The sequence below is a fragment of the Siphateles boraxobius genome, unplaced genomic scaffold (assembly GCF_051911475.1).
Source record: "Siphateles boraxobius isolate OS27281-9 unplaced genomic scaffold, OSU_SipBor_1 20, whole genome shotgun sequence".
NCBI lineage: Eukaryota > Metazoa > Chordata > Actinopteri > Cypriniformes > Leuciscidae > Siphateles > Siphateles boraxobius.
Window position 1 is genome coordinate 5169036 of NW_027508811.1, and position 14536 is coordinate 5183571.

The 14536-nt window shown below is 37.2% G+C and overlaps 1 protein-coding gene across 2 annotated transcripts in view; it reads right to left on the minus strand.

The window, feature by feature from the left end:
* LOC143744800 (uncharacterized) overlaps positions 1 to 14536 on the minus strand; it is a 178020-nt gene that overhangs the window by 26501 nt on the left and 136983 nt on the right. For both annotated transcript variants that reach the window (XM_077236467.1, XM_077236466.1), the window contains 4 exons: positions 11381 to 11425; positions 9663 to 9713; positions 9514 to 9558; positions 2193 to 2219 (listed from right to left, as the gene is read on the minus strand). In XM_077236467.1, coding sequence (XP_077092582.1) covers positions 2193 to 2219; positions 9514 to 9558; positions 9663 to 9713; positions 11381 to 11425 — 168 coding nt within the window. The remainder of the gene's footprint in view (positions 1 to 2192; positions 2220 to 9513; positions 9559 to 9662; positions 9714 to 11380; positions 11426 to 14536) is intronic.

Consider the following 14536-nt stretch of genomic DNA (forward strand, 5'->3'; position numbering starts at 1 on the left):
ACCTTCATGTGTGAAAGTCTGTCTGTGTGTGTCAGAGTTGGGGAGTGACTGGGGAGGTAAAAGTGCCAATGCAACTAACTTCACTACAATTTTTAGGAAAACTAACAAGCTAGTTATGAGTAGCAGAGAGGCATGCTATCATTTTGGGTCAGAAGTCACAATGAATTTGTGGAGAAATGGACAAATAGTGATTTTGAGTAAACCATCTTAACTTTCAAATTATGTTAGCTTTGTCATAATATCAAAAATTGTGCTAACTTTTACTGGACTACTTTTGGCCCTATGTACTTTTAATGAAGTAATGAAAATGTTCACCACTGTGTCACTTCTCATATTCTGTATTGCGTTTAATAGCATTATAGCTTGGAATAAAATGGCAGGCTCTTTTGTTTTTACTAAAGCTAATTTAAAAGCTAGTATTTTATGCATTCTACATACATACATAGAATTAAATAACACTTTTTGGATAATTTGACAATTTTACAGCTGGATTGGTGTGAAATTTTTGGGACAGTGTTAATTTTGAACAAAATTAATAATTACTTGGTAACACTTTACAACAAGGATCATTAGTTAACTACCTTAGTTAATATGAACTAAGATTGAATAATACTTCTACAGCATTTATTAATCTTAGTTAATATTAATTTCAAAATGTACATTATTAAAATCAAAGGTTGTATGTTAACATTAGTTAATGCAGTGTGAACTAACATGAACAAACAATGAACAGCTGGATATTAATTGACTAACATTTACAAAGATTAACTAAAATAATAACAAATGTATTGCTCATGGTTAGTTCATGTTAGTTAATACATTAACTAATGTTAACTAATGAACCTTATTGTAAAGTGTTACCAATTACTTTTAGGTACTGAAATGTTTTGTATTATTTAATGTAGTTACACACATTTCCAGACTATTAGTTAACATTATAATAGATTCAAAATGTAAAAATATTTTATATATATATATATATATATATATAAAATAAAAATCGACCCCTGGGACATAAAAGTGCCTGAAAAGTTGAAGAAATACCCTTAAATGATTGTATCTCACAGCAACGTTTTGGAGTAGAAAACATATCTTTAGAAATCTGTGACTTTCCCTTTTCCTTTCAGTGCATAAAACTCAAAATGTAAGTTATTGCTAGTATATTCCGACTGATGGAACAGATCACAACGGTTTAGCAAACAAACTCTTTGGGGGACATGTGTGTAATATATTTTAGCGTCCAACAAACGCCATTTTTCCAGCATGTCACTGATTATTTCAATTAAAAACCACAGATTTATCTTCGTCCTGACAAGTGCGTTGCGTTAACTCTAATTCTGTCGCATTACCATCCTGACAAAGCATTTACTTTCCCCCTTCCATTTTCATTTAGCCTGCCACGTTAATAAATCACACGTACTTCGGCGCGAACAGAACAGCTCGTAATTCAACCCCAAGTGATTGGCTGCTACCCCACGCCGAACCCCTTCACGGAGCGCTGAAGAATCTGTGCTTTAGTGTCGTACATTATGTTCGTCTCATGCCTCAGTCGCTACTGACGGACAGCAGCGGGCGCCATGTTAACGGATTGCGACAATAATTGTCGCACGTGTAGATTGCCATGTATAACAGAGCGCAGATCTACATGGAACCAAAAAAGAGGATCGACTGGAGAGACAGATGGGTGTAATTCTAGCACAGTGCTGGAGACTGCTGGGACCATTTATTCAAATGTCAAATTAGCATGGCGCTGAAAAATCGTTTCGCAAAAAAAAAGAAAAAGAAAAAAAGAAAAAATCAAAATTGCACCCGTGAGAACAGGAAGTGCCAGCTTTTTGCCAGTCGGAGCTGAATTGCTGCTATTGTAGGGGTCTGTCGCTGATGTGCATGTGCTTTTGTTGAGAGAGTGTGTGCATGTACAGCATTTACAACCTCCCCCAAAGGCAGAGGAATATGCGGCGACAATTTGATTTAGGCGGCATTCCTGATCACTCCTATTGTTGTTGAGAATGCGGTGTGACTAAACTGTTGTGCTCGGCTGCTCTCGGGCTACTTCTGAGCCAGAAACTGTGATTAATGGAGACTAGCCAGAAAGCGAGTGCTGGCCAGACCTGTTTCTCTCAATCCACTGGCATAGAAGGACCACAAGGACGAGGACCATTTCATACAAATCACAGTGAAGCAACACTCACCATCCTTCCTTCATCTCCTTTGGGCCCCTGGAAAAGAAAAGGCACAGAATTAGCCCATGAAACTGACCTTATTTCTATGTGTGCTATCAATTAATCCAATCTGTGTAATTAGCTGTATGACATCTGTTTAGATATGCTGTCATACACTAACACACTCAAACAAAAGACCCACGAGGGAATTATGTTGACAGAACTCTGTTCCAAAACCGAGCGAGCTGCCTATCTAAAAAGACTGAGCATGATCCCGAATTTAAGAATCGAAGCTTTTGGATTTCATGAGTGTGAACTTGAACTGTAGTAGCAACGTATCACAGGAAAGTTTCATTGGCATGACAGGAAGTAGAATTTAGTAGATTGTAATTTAAATTAAATAGTCTCACGAGAAAGGAATGTTATGAAGTTTGTGACTAAACAAATAATTCTATATACATTTGTTTTGACCAAATATGACTATTTGTATGTAGAATACATTTTTACCCAACAGATTGGAAATATTTCTAAGTTAAACAGCCAAAATAGCCACTGCACCACAAAATGGCCACTACAATGTTATCAGATGAATATTTGACATCATTTGAATCTATTAATAATAATGATGTTAAAGACCCACTGTGTTCAATAATGTTATCCTTTAAACCTCATCTTTGACCACCAAAATGACATATTTAACGTTTTTTCCTTAACAAAATACTTCATGCCTTAAAATAGCTTGAATGTAACTCTACACCCTTGCCTCATTTAGTATATGCGGTTCTATGAATATGCAAATTAGCCCCGCCTCCACTCACTCGTTGATGATCAAACTTTGACGCGTTTGGTTACAAGGTAGTTTGCAATGTCAGAAACACCAGCGATTTCAAACCATGTTTTTGAGACTGTCTTCGGCTCACTGCAGTTTTAAGGAGAAAATACTCAGCAATGGTGTTGACTTATAAATTTACACATGGTTTGTCTTAAAGCATATAAAAACACCTTACAGACATATAAATAACATCAAAAGCTTGATTTTCACCGCATGGGGGCTTTAAAGGTGCCATGTGTAAGAATTGAGGTAAAAATATCCAAAAAATTAGCTACACGCATCAAAAGAATGAGAAGAAATAAGGGCGATGATGTCATTAAAAAATGACAAGTTATACAGGTCCTTCTCAAAAAATTTGCATATTGTTATAAAGTTCATTATTTTCCATAATGTAATGATAAAAATTAAACTTTCATATATTTTAGATTCATTGCACACCAACTGAAATATTTCAGGTCTTTTATTGTTTTGATACTGATGATTTTGGCAAACAGCTCATGAAAACCCAAAATTCTTATCTCAAAAAATTAGCATATATCATCGGACCAAAAAAGAAGTGTTTTTAAAGGGTTAGTTCACCCAAAAATGAAAATTAAGTCATTAATTACTCACCCCCATGCTGTACCAACCCCGTAAGACCTTCGTTCATCTTCGGAACACAAATGAAGATATTTTTGATTAAATCTGAGAGGTGGATCACTGCTACATAGGCTGCCAGAGGGAATGAAACTTGACGGCCCAGAAAGTCATTAAAGAACATGTTTAAATATTCCATGTGCCTACAGTGGCTCAACTATAAGTTTATCAAGCGACGAGACTACTTTTTTCCCGAAAAAACCCCCATAAATAACGACTTTATTCGACTATTCCTTTTCTTCCTTGTGGGCCTGAGACGAGAGTTCAAGAGATTCCCACGACGCATGCGCGAGAACTGAGAAGAGGACGTTCTTCTTCTAATACTTCTTGTTCAGTTCTCGCGCATGCGTCGTGGAAATCTCTTGAACTCTCGTCTCAGGCCCACAAGGAAGAAAAGGAGTAGTCGAATAAAGTCGTTATTTATGTTTTTTTTTTCGGGAAAAAAGTATTCTCGTCGCTTGATAAACTTATAGTTGAGCCACTGTAGGCACATGGAATATTTAAACATGTTCTTTAATGACTTTCTGGGCCGTCAAGTTTCATTCCCTCTGGCAGCCTATGTAGCAGTGATCCACCTCTCAGATTTAATCAAAAATATCTTCATTTGTGTTTCGAAGATGAACGAAGGTCTTACGGGGTTGGTACAGCATGGGGGTGAGTAATTAATGGCTTAATTTTCATTTTTGGGTGAACTAACCCTTTAATACAAAAAAAGTCAACCTTCAAATAATTATGTTCAGTTATGCACTCAATACTTGGTCGGGAATCCTTTTGCAGAAATGACTGCTTCAATGCGGCGTGGCATGGAGGCAATCAGCCTGTGGCACTGCTGAGGTGTTATGGAGGCCCAGGATGCTTCGATAGCGGCCTTAAGCTCATCCAGCGTGTTGGGTCTTGCGTCTCTCAACTTTCTCTTCACAATGTCCCACAGATTCTCTATGGGGTTCAGGTCAGGAGAGTTGGCAGCCCAATTGAGCACAGTAATACCATGGTCAGTAAACCGTTTACCAGTGGTTTTGGCACTGTGAGCAGGTGCCAGGTCGTGCTGAAAAATTAAATCTTCATCTCCATAAAGCTTTTCAGCAGATGGAAGCATGAAGTGCTCCAAAATCTCCTGATAGCTAGCTGCATTGACCTTGCCCTTGATAAAACACAGTGGACCAACACCAGCAGCTGACATGGCACCCCAGACCATCACTGATGGACCCCAGTCTTCCTCCAGACTCTGGCACCTTGATTTCCGAATGACTTGCAAAATTTGCTTTCATCCGAAAAAAGTACTTTGGACCACTGAGCAACAGTCCAGTGCTGCTTCTCTGTAGCCCAGGTCAGGCGCTTCTGCCGCTGTTTCTGGTTCAAAAGTGTCTTGACCTGGGGAATGCTGCACCTGTAGCCCATTTCCTGCACACGCCTGTGGACGGTGGCTCTGGATGTTTCTACTCCAGACTCAGTCCACTGCTTCCGCAGGTCCCCAAGGTCTGGAATCGGTCCTTCTCCACAATCTTCCTCAGGGTCTGGTCACCTCTTCTCGTTGTGCAGCGTTTTTTGCCACACTTTTTCCTTCCCACAGACTTCCCACTGAGGTGCCTTGATACAGCACTCTGGGAACAGCCTATTTGTTCAGAAATTTCTTTCTGTGTCTTACTCTCTTGCTTGAGGGTGTCAATGATGGCCTTCTGGACAGCAGTCAGGTCGGCAGTCTTACCCATGATTGCGGTTTTGAGTAATGAAACAGGCTGGGAGTTTTTAAAAGCCTCAAGAATCTTTTGCAGGTGTTTAGAGTTAATTAGTTGATTCAGATGATTAGGTTAATAGCTCATTTAGAGACCCTTTTCATGATATGCTATTTTTTTTAGATAGGATTTTGGGTTTTCATGAGCTGTATGCCAAAATCATCAGTATTAAAACAATAAAAGACCTGAAATATTTCAGTTGGTGTGCAATGAATCTAAAATATATGAAAGTTTAATTTTTATCATTACATTATGGAAAATAATGAACTTTATTACAATATGTAAATTTTTTGAGAAGGACCTGTAGTGCTGCAGAGATATCAACCTGAATTAGCATGCTAAATTACTAGCCACGGCCCGACAAGTGTCATAATACCAGTTTCGGCCATGGGAGGCGGTATGCGGGATACACCAGCCAAACTGCATGAACTCTGCAGGTTACACGAATAACTCGCACGGTTTGTGGGCGTATTTGAACCTGATGTGTTTGATAGTTAGCTCTACCCACAGATCCGATTCGGTTTTCACCTGTTATCTAGCAGAGCCCGTCTCTACCAAGCTGATGATAAAATGTAACATTAGCTAATTATATTATGTTTATTAAATTGCTTTCCTGAGGTAAATCTGACATATTTGTTCTCCAGCTATGTTATTGACCTCTGCACGCTGATTAAAAAAAATTATTGGTCGATATTATGTATGAGGAATACATTTTGGTAAGTTGTAGCCTACTGTCTCTTTCAACAGTGTTCGTGTTTTTTTTACTATTAGCTAGTAGAGATAATCGGTTCACGTGCGCTAGAGATCTGTCGTGTAACATTTACAAGAGCCAAAACGTTATTTATTGTTTGAATTGCATAATAAAATTGACAGAATCTGAGAGCTGAGATTTTTTATATATCATAACTAACCTGCTCTGTCTAGTCTGTCGGTCTCCGTGTCCTCTTTGCTTTGCAATTTTTCTGTGCGTGACAAAAATGATGTGTGGCGTGACTGAGAGCGTGTAAAAAGTGTCAATTGATTGTGTCTCACGGTGAATTCGTGAGAGTTGGCAGCTCTGAATGGCGCCAGCTTGGTCAACGTCAGCGAATGCTGTCTGTCAAATTAATGTAATTCAAACTAACAATAAAAATGTAATATGAACAAAACAAATATGAACATATTCACTGGTAAAGGTGAAGGGGAGTAGCTTGAAGATGTCATATTTAAAAATCACTTGACATCAACCAACGTTCCTCTGGAGTCAAAACGTCCTCTATTAGGAGTTGGCTTGGCTTTGGCTATGGCTCTAGGATCGTTGTGAAGGTAGGGGCGGAGCATAGAGACTATGCCGTTTCTCGTTTGATACTCTAGAGTAGACCAACTCACTTTCTGGAGGTATACTGCGCCGTATGGAATGTGGAGAATGAATTGAGTTTTTGGCGGACATGACACAAGGCACCTTTAAGGCATTCTGGGAAATGTCATGGTAAGTGTTCTCTCACCTCAGTTTGTAAAATGAAAGTGCATTTAATTGCACCTGATATTTTAATCCGTCTCTTTTGTCCACTTTCAACCACTGATTTTGTGGGCTTATTTTTGCTGGGATTTTCTCAAATCTTTTGATCTAATGGATGAAATAAGCAGCAGCTTTCGTTTCAGGTCTGAAAGCCGCAAGATCACGCCGTACGCAGTGAGTGTGTTAGAAATCAGGAATGGTGAGAGAACATTGTGCTTGGTGCGTTTTTGTCTTCGTACCAAACTTAGGTCTTCAGCCGACAAAGTTTAAATCCTGTCTAGCTAGCACACACTTTTCATTCCATTGACTTCCATTCTTATGAATGCGAATGTGTCAGACAGGAAACGCAAGGTTGAAGTTTGGTGAACTCTGTCCTACAAATTCACATCACGTGAAGATGTGTGACCAGTAAAAGATCGATACATCATGACGTGACCTCTTGGCTGAATTAAAATAACGATTATTGCAGTCAAGTCGAGTAGATTGTATATTTTATACATTTTTTTATACAAATATGTGAGTGATTTGCGCGTAAAGAGACCTTTCCGAAAGCTCTTCACCTGATTCACAAATACTTCGTAACCGTCAGATGTGATAGTGAAATGTGTGTGTGTGTGTGTTAATGAATTCCAAACAGTCGTAAATGGGACGCGCGTGCACGCTCATTCTCAATTACCATAAATCCCGCCCATTAAATCAGACTGACAACTATATATGGGCATCATATTATGACACAAAACGAAGGATTTCAACATGTCTTCCCAAAAGCGAATTAAAAAGGAAAATTTCATAAAAAGGAAAATGCAGAAATTGTAATTTTCTCTGAAAATAAACCTTTTGCGCAGCGCTCTATCTGCCAAATCTAGCAAAAGCGCTATATCAGCCATCGTAAATGTTTCTTGTTTTGCCCGATTTTGGCCATTTTATAGGAAACTATTTCCGTAACAATTAAGGGGCTATTAGTTTGCACAGCCCTATTGAAAGCAATTCATTATTTGATTAAAGTGTTCCGTTTGCAGATGCTATTACTGGCTCTCATAATAAAAGTAAAAAGAAAAACCATATGTATCTACTATATATAATATTTTTTCAAAATGCCGTGTAAATATGTACCCGATTAAGGTGAATTAAAATGCAGCCTTATTAATGAGCAAAACGCTCGGATGTTAAGCGCGCTATTTACGCGTGGCTGGGAGCAGGTGTAGATTTCTTTCGTACCAGCTAACATTTGGAAAATACGAACATTTTAATGAATCCGAAAATTTACGCCAGAACCACTTTACACACGATTTACACAAAAATTCGTCCTGCTCGTGTTGCATGAATGAGACCCTTTGAGCGTATTACTATTTGTTATATGTTGAATTCATGTTTACAAAAAAGACGCTGCAGAGCGTTACATCATATCACGACTGTTACAGTGTCCGAAGAAATGTAGCATTTTTTGCGGCTTTAGGTCAGTATGCGGAGAGTAGGCGGTCTTTTGTGGCTGTTCGAACACATGAGCGTCTACACCACGAAAGCAATCCGGTCGAATGTGTTTTCAACTGCCTCTGGAAGTGGTCGAAAGTGGACAATCTCAAAACAATTTAGATCCTGTTTACACCTGTATTTAGCATTGTCCACTTATGATCCGTTCGACAAAAACGCTTTTTTAAACCAGAAAAAGGTAGGTAGGTGATAGATAGATAGATAGATAGATAGATAGATAGATAGATAGATAGATAGATAGATAGATAGATAGATAGATAGATAGATAGATAGATAGATAGATAGATAGATAGATAGATAGATAGATAGATAGATAGATAGATAGATAGATAGATAGATAGATAGATAGATAGATAGATAGATAGATAGATAGATAGATAGATAGATCATTCTTTCTCCCAACCACAAGCTTCTTGATTGTTCAAATGAAGTTTAAGTGAGCTTTGTCTCAGTGCGCTGCGGCACATCAACAAGAGGAGCCACGTCCCACTTAGAACAGGTTCAGCTGAGGATAAACCCGAAACAAAGCACCCTGGGGGACTTGTAAGCAGCTCGTCGTGTCTATCTCAGTGAGGAGGGAGATTGGAGAGTGTCCTCTTTCAGACCTGCTGATAAGGGTTTCGCATTTTTCAGAGTTCTGGGCGGTCTGGTAAAGATGGCCCAGGAGGGAATACACTCTTGTTCTTCATGGAAAGGAAGGACACATTACATACAGAGTAGATAAGTGTGTGTGTCGCTGTGTTGATAAGCTAATCGGATGATTCCATCCAGCTCTTTTATATATATAGATAGCCTATATATTTAATTTCCCCCCCTGTTAAAGCACTGCATTTCAATTACCCCTCCTTTACAAGCAGCTACATTATTGACTCTGCGTGACGACGGGATTGTTTTGTCCTTCTCCCTCTGGGCTACTGTCATTGTCTGAGTTTCAGATTTGTGTCTGTGTGGCCGTGATCCGTCCTTCAAATAATGCTGCGTAAAACTCTTGAAAACAGCAGCTAGACTGAATACAGATTCCCAAATCAATGTAGCTTCTTTGTGTATTGACATTTAAACTTCATTAAAAGTGCCACAACTGATTCCCTGAAGTTTGTTAACTTCAAACAGCTATTCATTTTATGCGGGAAATAATTTAGAAAATAAATAAATAAAACATACGGAGGGCCCGGGTGGTCCGGGTTGGCCTGTATTAGCCGCTCCATTCTGTAAAAAAATAACTATAGTTTATCAAAAATGAACAATATGACAAATAAAAAGACATACAAAAATACTGTGACAGTGTTTTAGTATCAGGTAAAAAGTTTTACCTGAAGCTTATAGAGACTGCTCATTCCATTGCCCTCTGCAATTGGAACACCCTGAAAAGAAGTAAAAAATAAAATAAAAACACACAAAAGAACCACACACCAGTCAATATGATATTCTTGTCTCCAGATGTGTTTGGGTCTCTCCTTCAAATATAAGTCAATGAGATTTTTCTCCAGTTTTATCATTCACTGGGCAATAAAATCAGTAAGGAAGGTAACACTTAGTTAAGGGTCCAATTCTCACTATTAACTAGTTGCTTATTAGCTTGCATATTACTATAGTGGCTGTTTATTAGTACCTATAAAGCACATATTAATACCTTATTCTGCATGGAACAGTTATTGAAACTTTAGACAAAATATATAAAAAAAATGTATAAAATGTTTACATGTGTTTTACATGAGATTTTATACATCAGGCTTTTATGGACAATATAGTATGATATAGTGAGAATATGGAGTTCACACTTGAGGAGTGACAAAAAAAACCCCTCAATTTTATTCCGATGACTAAATTAAAGTAAATAAGTAAATAAAATAATAATAATAATAATGCAATTTGGTGCAGATGTTATTTAAAGGACCAAAAAAAGGATGAAATTCTGTAATTTATGTATGTAAAATCAAGTAAACCTAAGTTGATTCTGTCCAGTAAGTGTTCATCTTGAAATATTACTAACAATATAAAAGTTATACATGTGTTTATTTTATAAAAATCATTATAGATTTCACTGCAAAAAAATATACCCCAATCTGAAGAGAGACATTTTTAGAATTATAATAAAATGCCTTTTACTTTTACTAAAAAGGCATGTAGATGATTGTGTACAACAGATTTTTACGGCAAAGATTTTATCATGTTGATAATTTAGAGGTCTATGTATGAAATATGATAGAGTAAGCTTTATAGTGTTAATCACTAAACTTTGTTTGGAAAGCATACAAATAGCTATTACCTATGAATCTTTCAGATCTTTGTAAGAAATTACAAATAAAGTTTCCCTGGGATCTCATACATCATTTAAAGCTAAAGTGTGCATTATTTCCCCTCTGTATTCTATGTCTTTCAGGGACAACTATGAGTAAACCATTTGTAGGCTAATTACACAAATCGAGTACTTGAGTAAAAGTACAGATACCCTAATACAATATCTGGTCCCACTTTATATTAAGTGGCTTTAAGTACTATGTACTTACATCGAAAAATAAGTACAATGTACTTATTGTCTTCATGTTGTATTGTAAAACACTTGTGCTGCTATTGAGGTGTGATACGGGTAAGGTTATGGACAGGTGTGGTGGTATGGGTTGGTTTAAGGTTGGGTTAAGGTGTAAAGGAAGGGTCAACAGTGTAATTACAAATGTAATTACATAAAGTAATTACAGCTGTAATTACATGCAGGTATTTTCAAAATATAAGTACAATGTAAAAACATGTATGTACACAATAAGTCCATTGTATCAAATTATTCATTTCAATGTTAGTACATACAGTAGTAGTTAAAGCCACTTAATATAAAGTGGGACCAAATATCTGTATGGTTGTGACCAATGACAAACATGTGGAAGTGTTATGGAAAACTGTTGGAAAGAATTCATTGCTTTTGCAATTCCGTTTTCAATTCCTAGCGATGGTCAAAATGCACATTTTAAACTTCAACACCTTTACATTTCAAGCTGAGTCACCCTAAACACTTGCAATCAGCACCAGAACTTACAGGAGGTCCAGGAGGTCCGGGTCTGCCTTGCATTCCTTCGCTGCCCTGGAATAAAAAGACATTTCTTTTATTTACATGCGTAGCACAAACTCTGCCTCTCCAAACACAGTGTGTGATTGCATTGAGAGTCAGGGCCAACATCATGCGGCAGTGTTAGCAAATGGTGTGAATAATAACAGGATTCAGATAGAGCCTGTGGAAGTTGTGGATAGACTTGGTGCCCCTTAGCTCTTATTGGATTGGCTCTCAGTGGAGCCGACCAGCTGATGAAAACGGAGAAAAATGCCTCTATTCCTTTTCTATTGCATATCTGCACACTGCAGGGCTCCGTACAAGCTCGTCGAACACATCGAGCGGCATATTCACTATCTCCCGCTAACCGTTTGTGAGAGCATTACTCCAGCTGTTTATTAGAAAGTGTGTGCGTGACTCATACAGATGCTGATGGGTCAAAGAATTATAATGTTGGGGAAAGTGAAAAACGGAAGATGTGCATCACGTTTTGTCTTTATCCCACTCTGAAATTCAATGTAATTGCAGAATATTTAAACAAAAGTTTTAAAATTATATACATAATGGATGACAGTAATTTTTGGATCATTATTTCTTCAATTCTTATGTTGAGCTAAATCTTAACACAAAATGAGCAATTTTAAAGCTATAAAGCTAAAAATTATACAAGGCCACAAGGCTGGCCCGAGGCATAAGAGAACTAAATGGCTGTTTTTTTTTGTTTGTTTTTTTACAAGCGACGGGAATACTTTTTGTGCGAAACCCCCCCAAAATTAACGACTTTATTTCAACTTATTAATTTCCTTCTCTGTGGGCCTCGAGTCGGTTCACGTAGTGTAATAGCATAGTGCTTCTGTGTTGTACATCACACGTAGGCTCTCTATTGGCCGATGCTGGTCATGTGTGTGATGCGTGTGACGTACAACACAGAAGCTCTTCGCTATTACACTACGTGAACCGACTCGAGAACCAGAGAGAAGGAAATGAATAGTTGAAATAAAGTCGCATGTCTTATATTCCCGTTGCTTGATAAACTTAAGATTGAGCCACTGTAGTCACTTGGACTATTTTAACAATGTCTTTAATAACTTTTCGGGGAACAAGTTTCAATCCCCGAAGAAGCCTATGGAGGAGTATGGAGGAGTGATCCAGCTCTCAGATTTCATCAAAAATATCTTAATTCGTGTTCCGAAGATGAACGAAGGTCTTATGGGGTTGGAACAACATGAGGGTGAGTAAATACTGACAGAATTTAGATTTTTGGGTGAACTATCCCTTTAATATACATTTATCTAGGTGTATTTCACTATCAATAGATATCGGTTTAAGTACGAGAAAACAGCCGAAGGGGAACTTCGGTGCTAGTAGCGGTGCTACTCTCATATTTAGGCTGCAGTAGATCACCATAGTATGTGTTCACCATACTGCAATTATGCCCATTTGCCAACAGATAGTATTAATAACAAAGTTGGCCAAGCAATACCGTACAAAAATGTCATCAGTGACTTTGCGTCCAGACAAGCTAGGAAGGATAGATTAAGAACAGTTACACTGTATTGAGACAGATGAGAAATAACATTTTAATTCAATAATTGTCATTGTTGAACTCTTGCTGTTATTATGTTTCTGATTTCTCAGTTTTGTCATTATTTTAGCAAATAATTTATTAGATATGTTTTGAGACAGTTTGTTTTTAGAAGTTTCAAAGAGTTAGTAAAAGAGTAAAGTAAAAGTTAAACGTTTTAAAAACAAAAGTGGAATACTGATGCACTTTCATTATTTAAGTATCTATTTTTTTGTAACATTCTATTTTTGATTATATTAATGTTGGTCTATTTTGGTTTTATTTTGTTGTTGAAGATTGCACATTTAATGCACATTTGCATATAATTTATTTAATATGTTTTGTGACAGTTTGTTTTCAGAAGTTTCAAAGAGTTAGTAAAAGAGTAAAGTAAAAGTTAAAACTTTTTTATTCAAGTATCTATTTTTTATGAAGTATTTATTTTGTATTAATACATAACCTCACTGTTTTGATTTATAATGTAGCATTAAAGCGTGACATATGTGTCAATAATCGTCAAGCACAGGTGACTCCACGTGGTGAGAGGGGGCCCCCAAATCAAATTCTGCTTAGGGCCCTCAAAAGGCTCTGGCCGGCACTGCAAGGCCAGCATAAATGTGTTTAAGAGGTCTTTTATTCCAAACGCTACTAAAATTCTCAACTCCGCAGGTGATCAATAATTCCAAATGATAAAGGTATGAACTGTATTTATATATTTATGCAGTGGTGGAAAGAGTACTGAAAAAACATACTCAAGTAAAAGTACCATTACATTCCAAAAAATGTAGTGTGAGTAGAGTAAAAAGTACTTGTCCAAAAAACTACTTGAGTAAGAGTAAAAAAGTAGCTTATTTAAAAGTACTCATGAGTAGTGAGTAGTGAGTACTGAGCTGCGGATTCTACCCCTTATAATAAACACTGTGCACTACAATTTATAAATTAAAAAAAATTGCACATACTGTAATTCACATTATATGTTGTTCTTTGTCAGAAAGATTGAAGAATATCTATCATCCATCTTTTTAAAATGCATCAAATCAGTACACTCATCACCATTTAAATCATATTATTTGGGGGGAAAAAGCATTTAAAATTAGGCAAAAGTCCGCTGGGTCTGAGCATGCTATTCTTGAACATAAAATATCAATATTCATAACTGTGCAAAGAATTCAAAAACCTTTAGAAACTCATATGATAGTTCAGCATGACACACCATGAGATGGGTTAAATGAGAGATTAAAAAAAAATACCCAATTTCTCTCCAAAACGGTACCAATGTTAGTGTTTTGATAAATGAGAATCACTAATATTATCAGATTACCCAGCCTGATCTCACGGCAATTCGTACAAATTCATACAACCTCACTCGTACGAATTAGTAAGATTTTTGCTAAATCGTACATATTTTACGAGTTGGCCAATTCGTATGAATTTATACGAATGACTACCCCTGACCCCGCCCCTAAACCTACCCCCTACCCATCACGTGGGTTCAGACAAATCGTACAAATTCGTATGAGTGAGGTCGTACGAATTCATACGAATTAGCCACGTTTTAATCACTTGTACAAATTCGTACG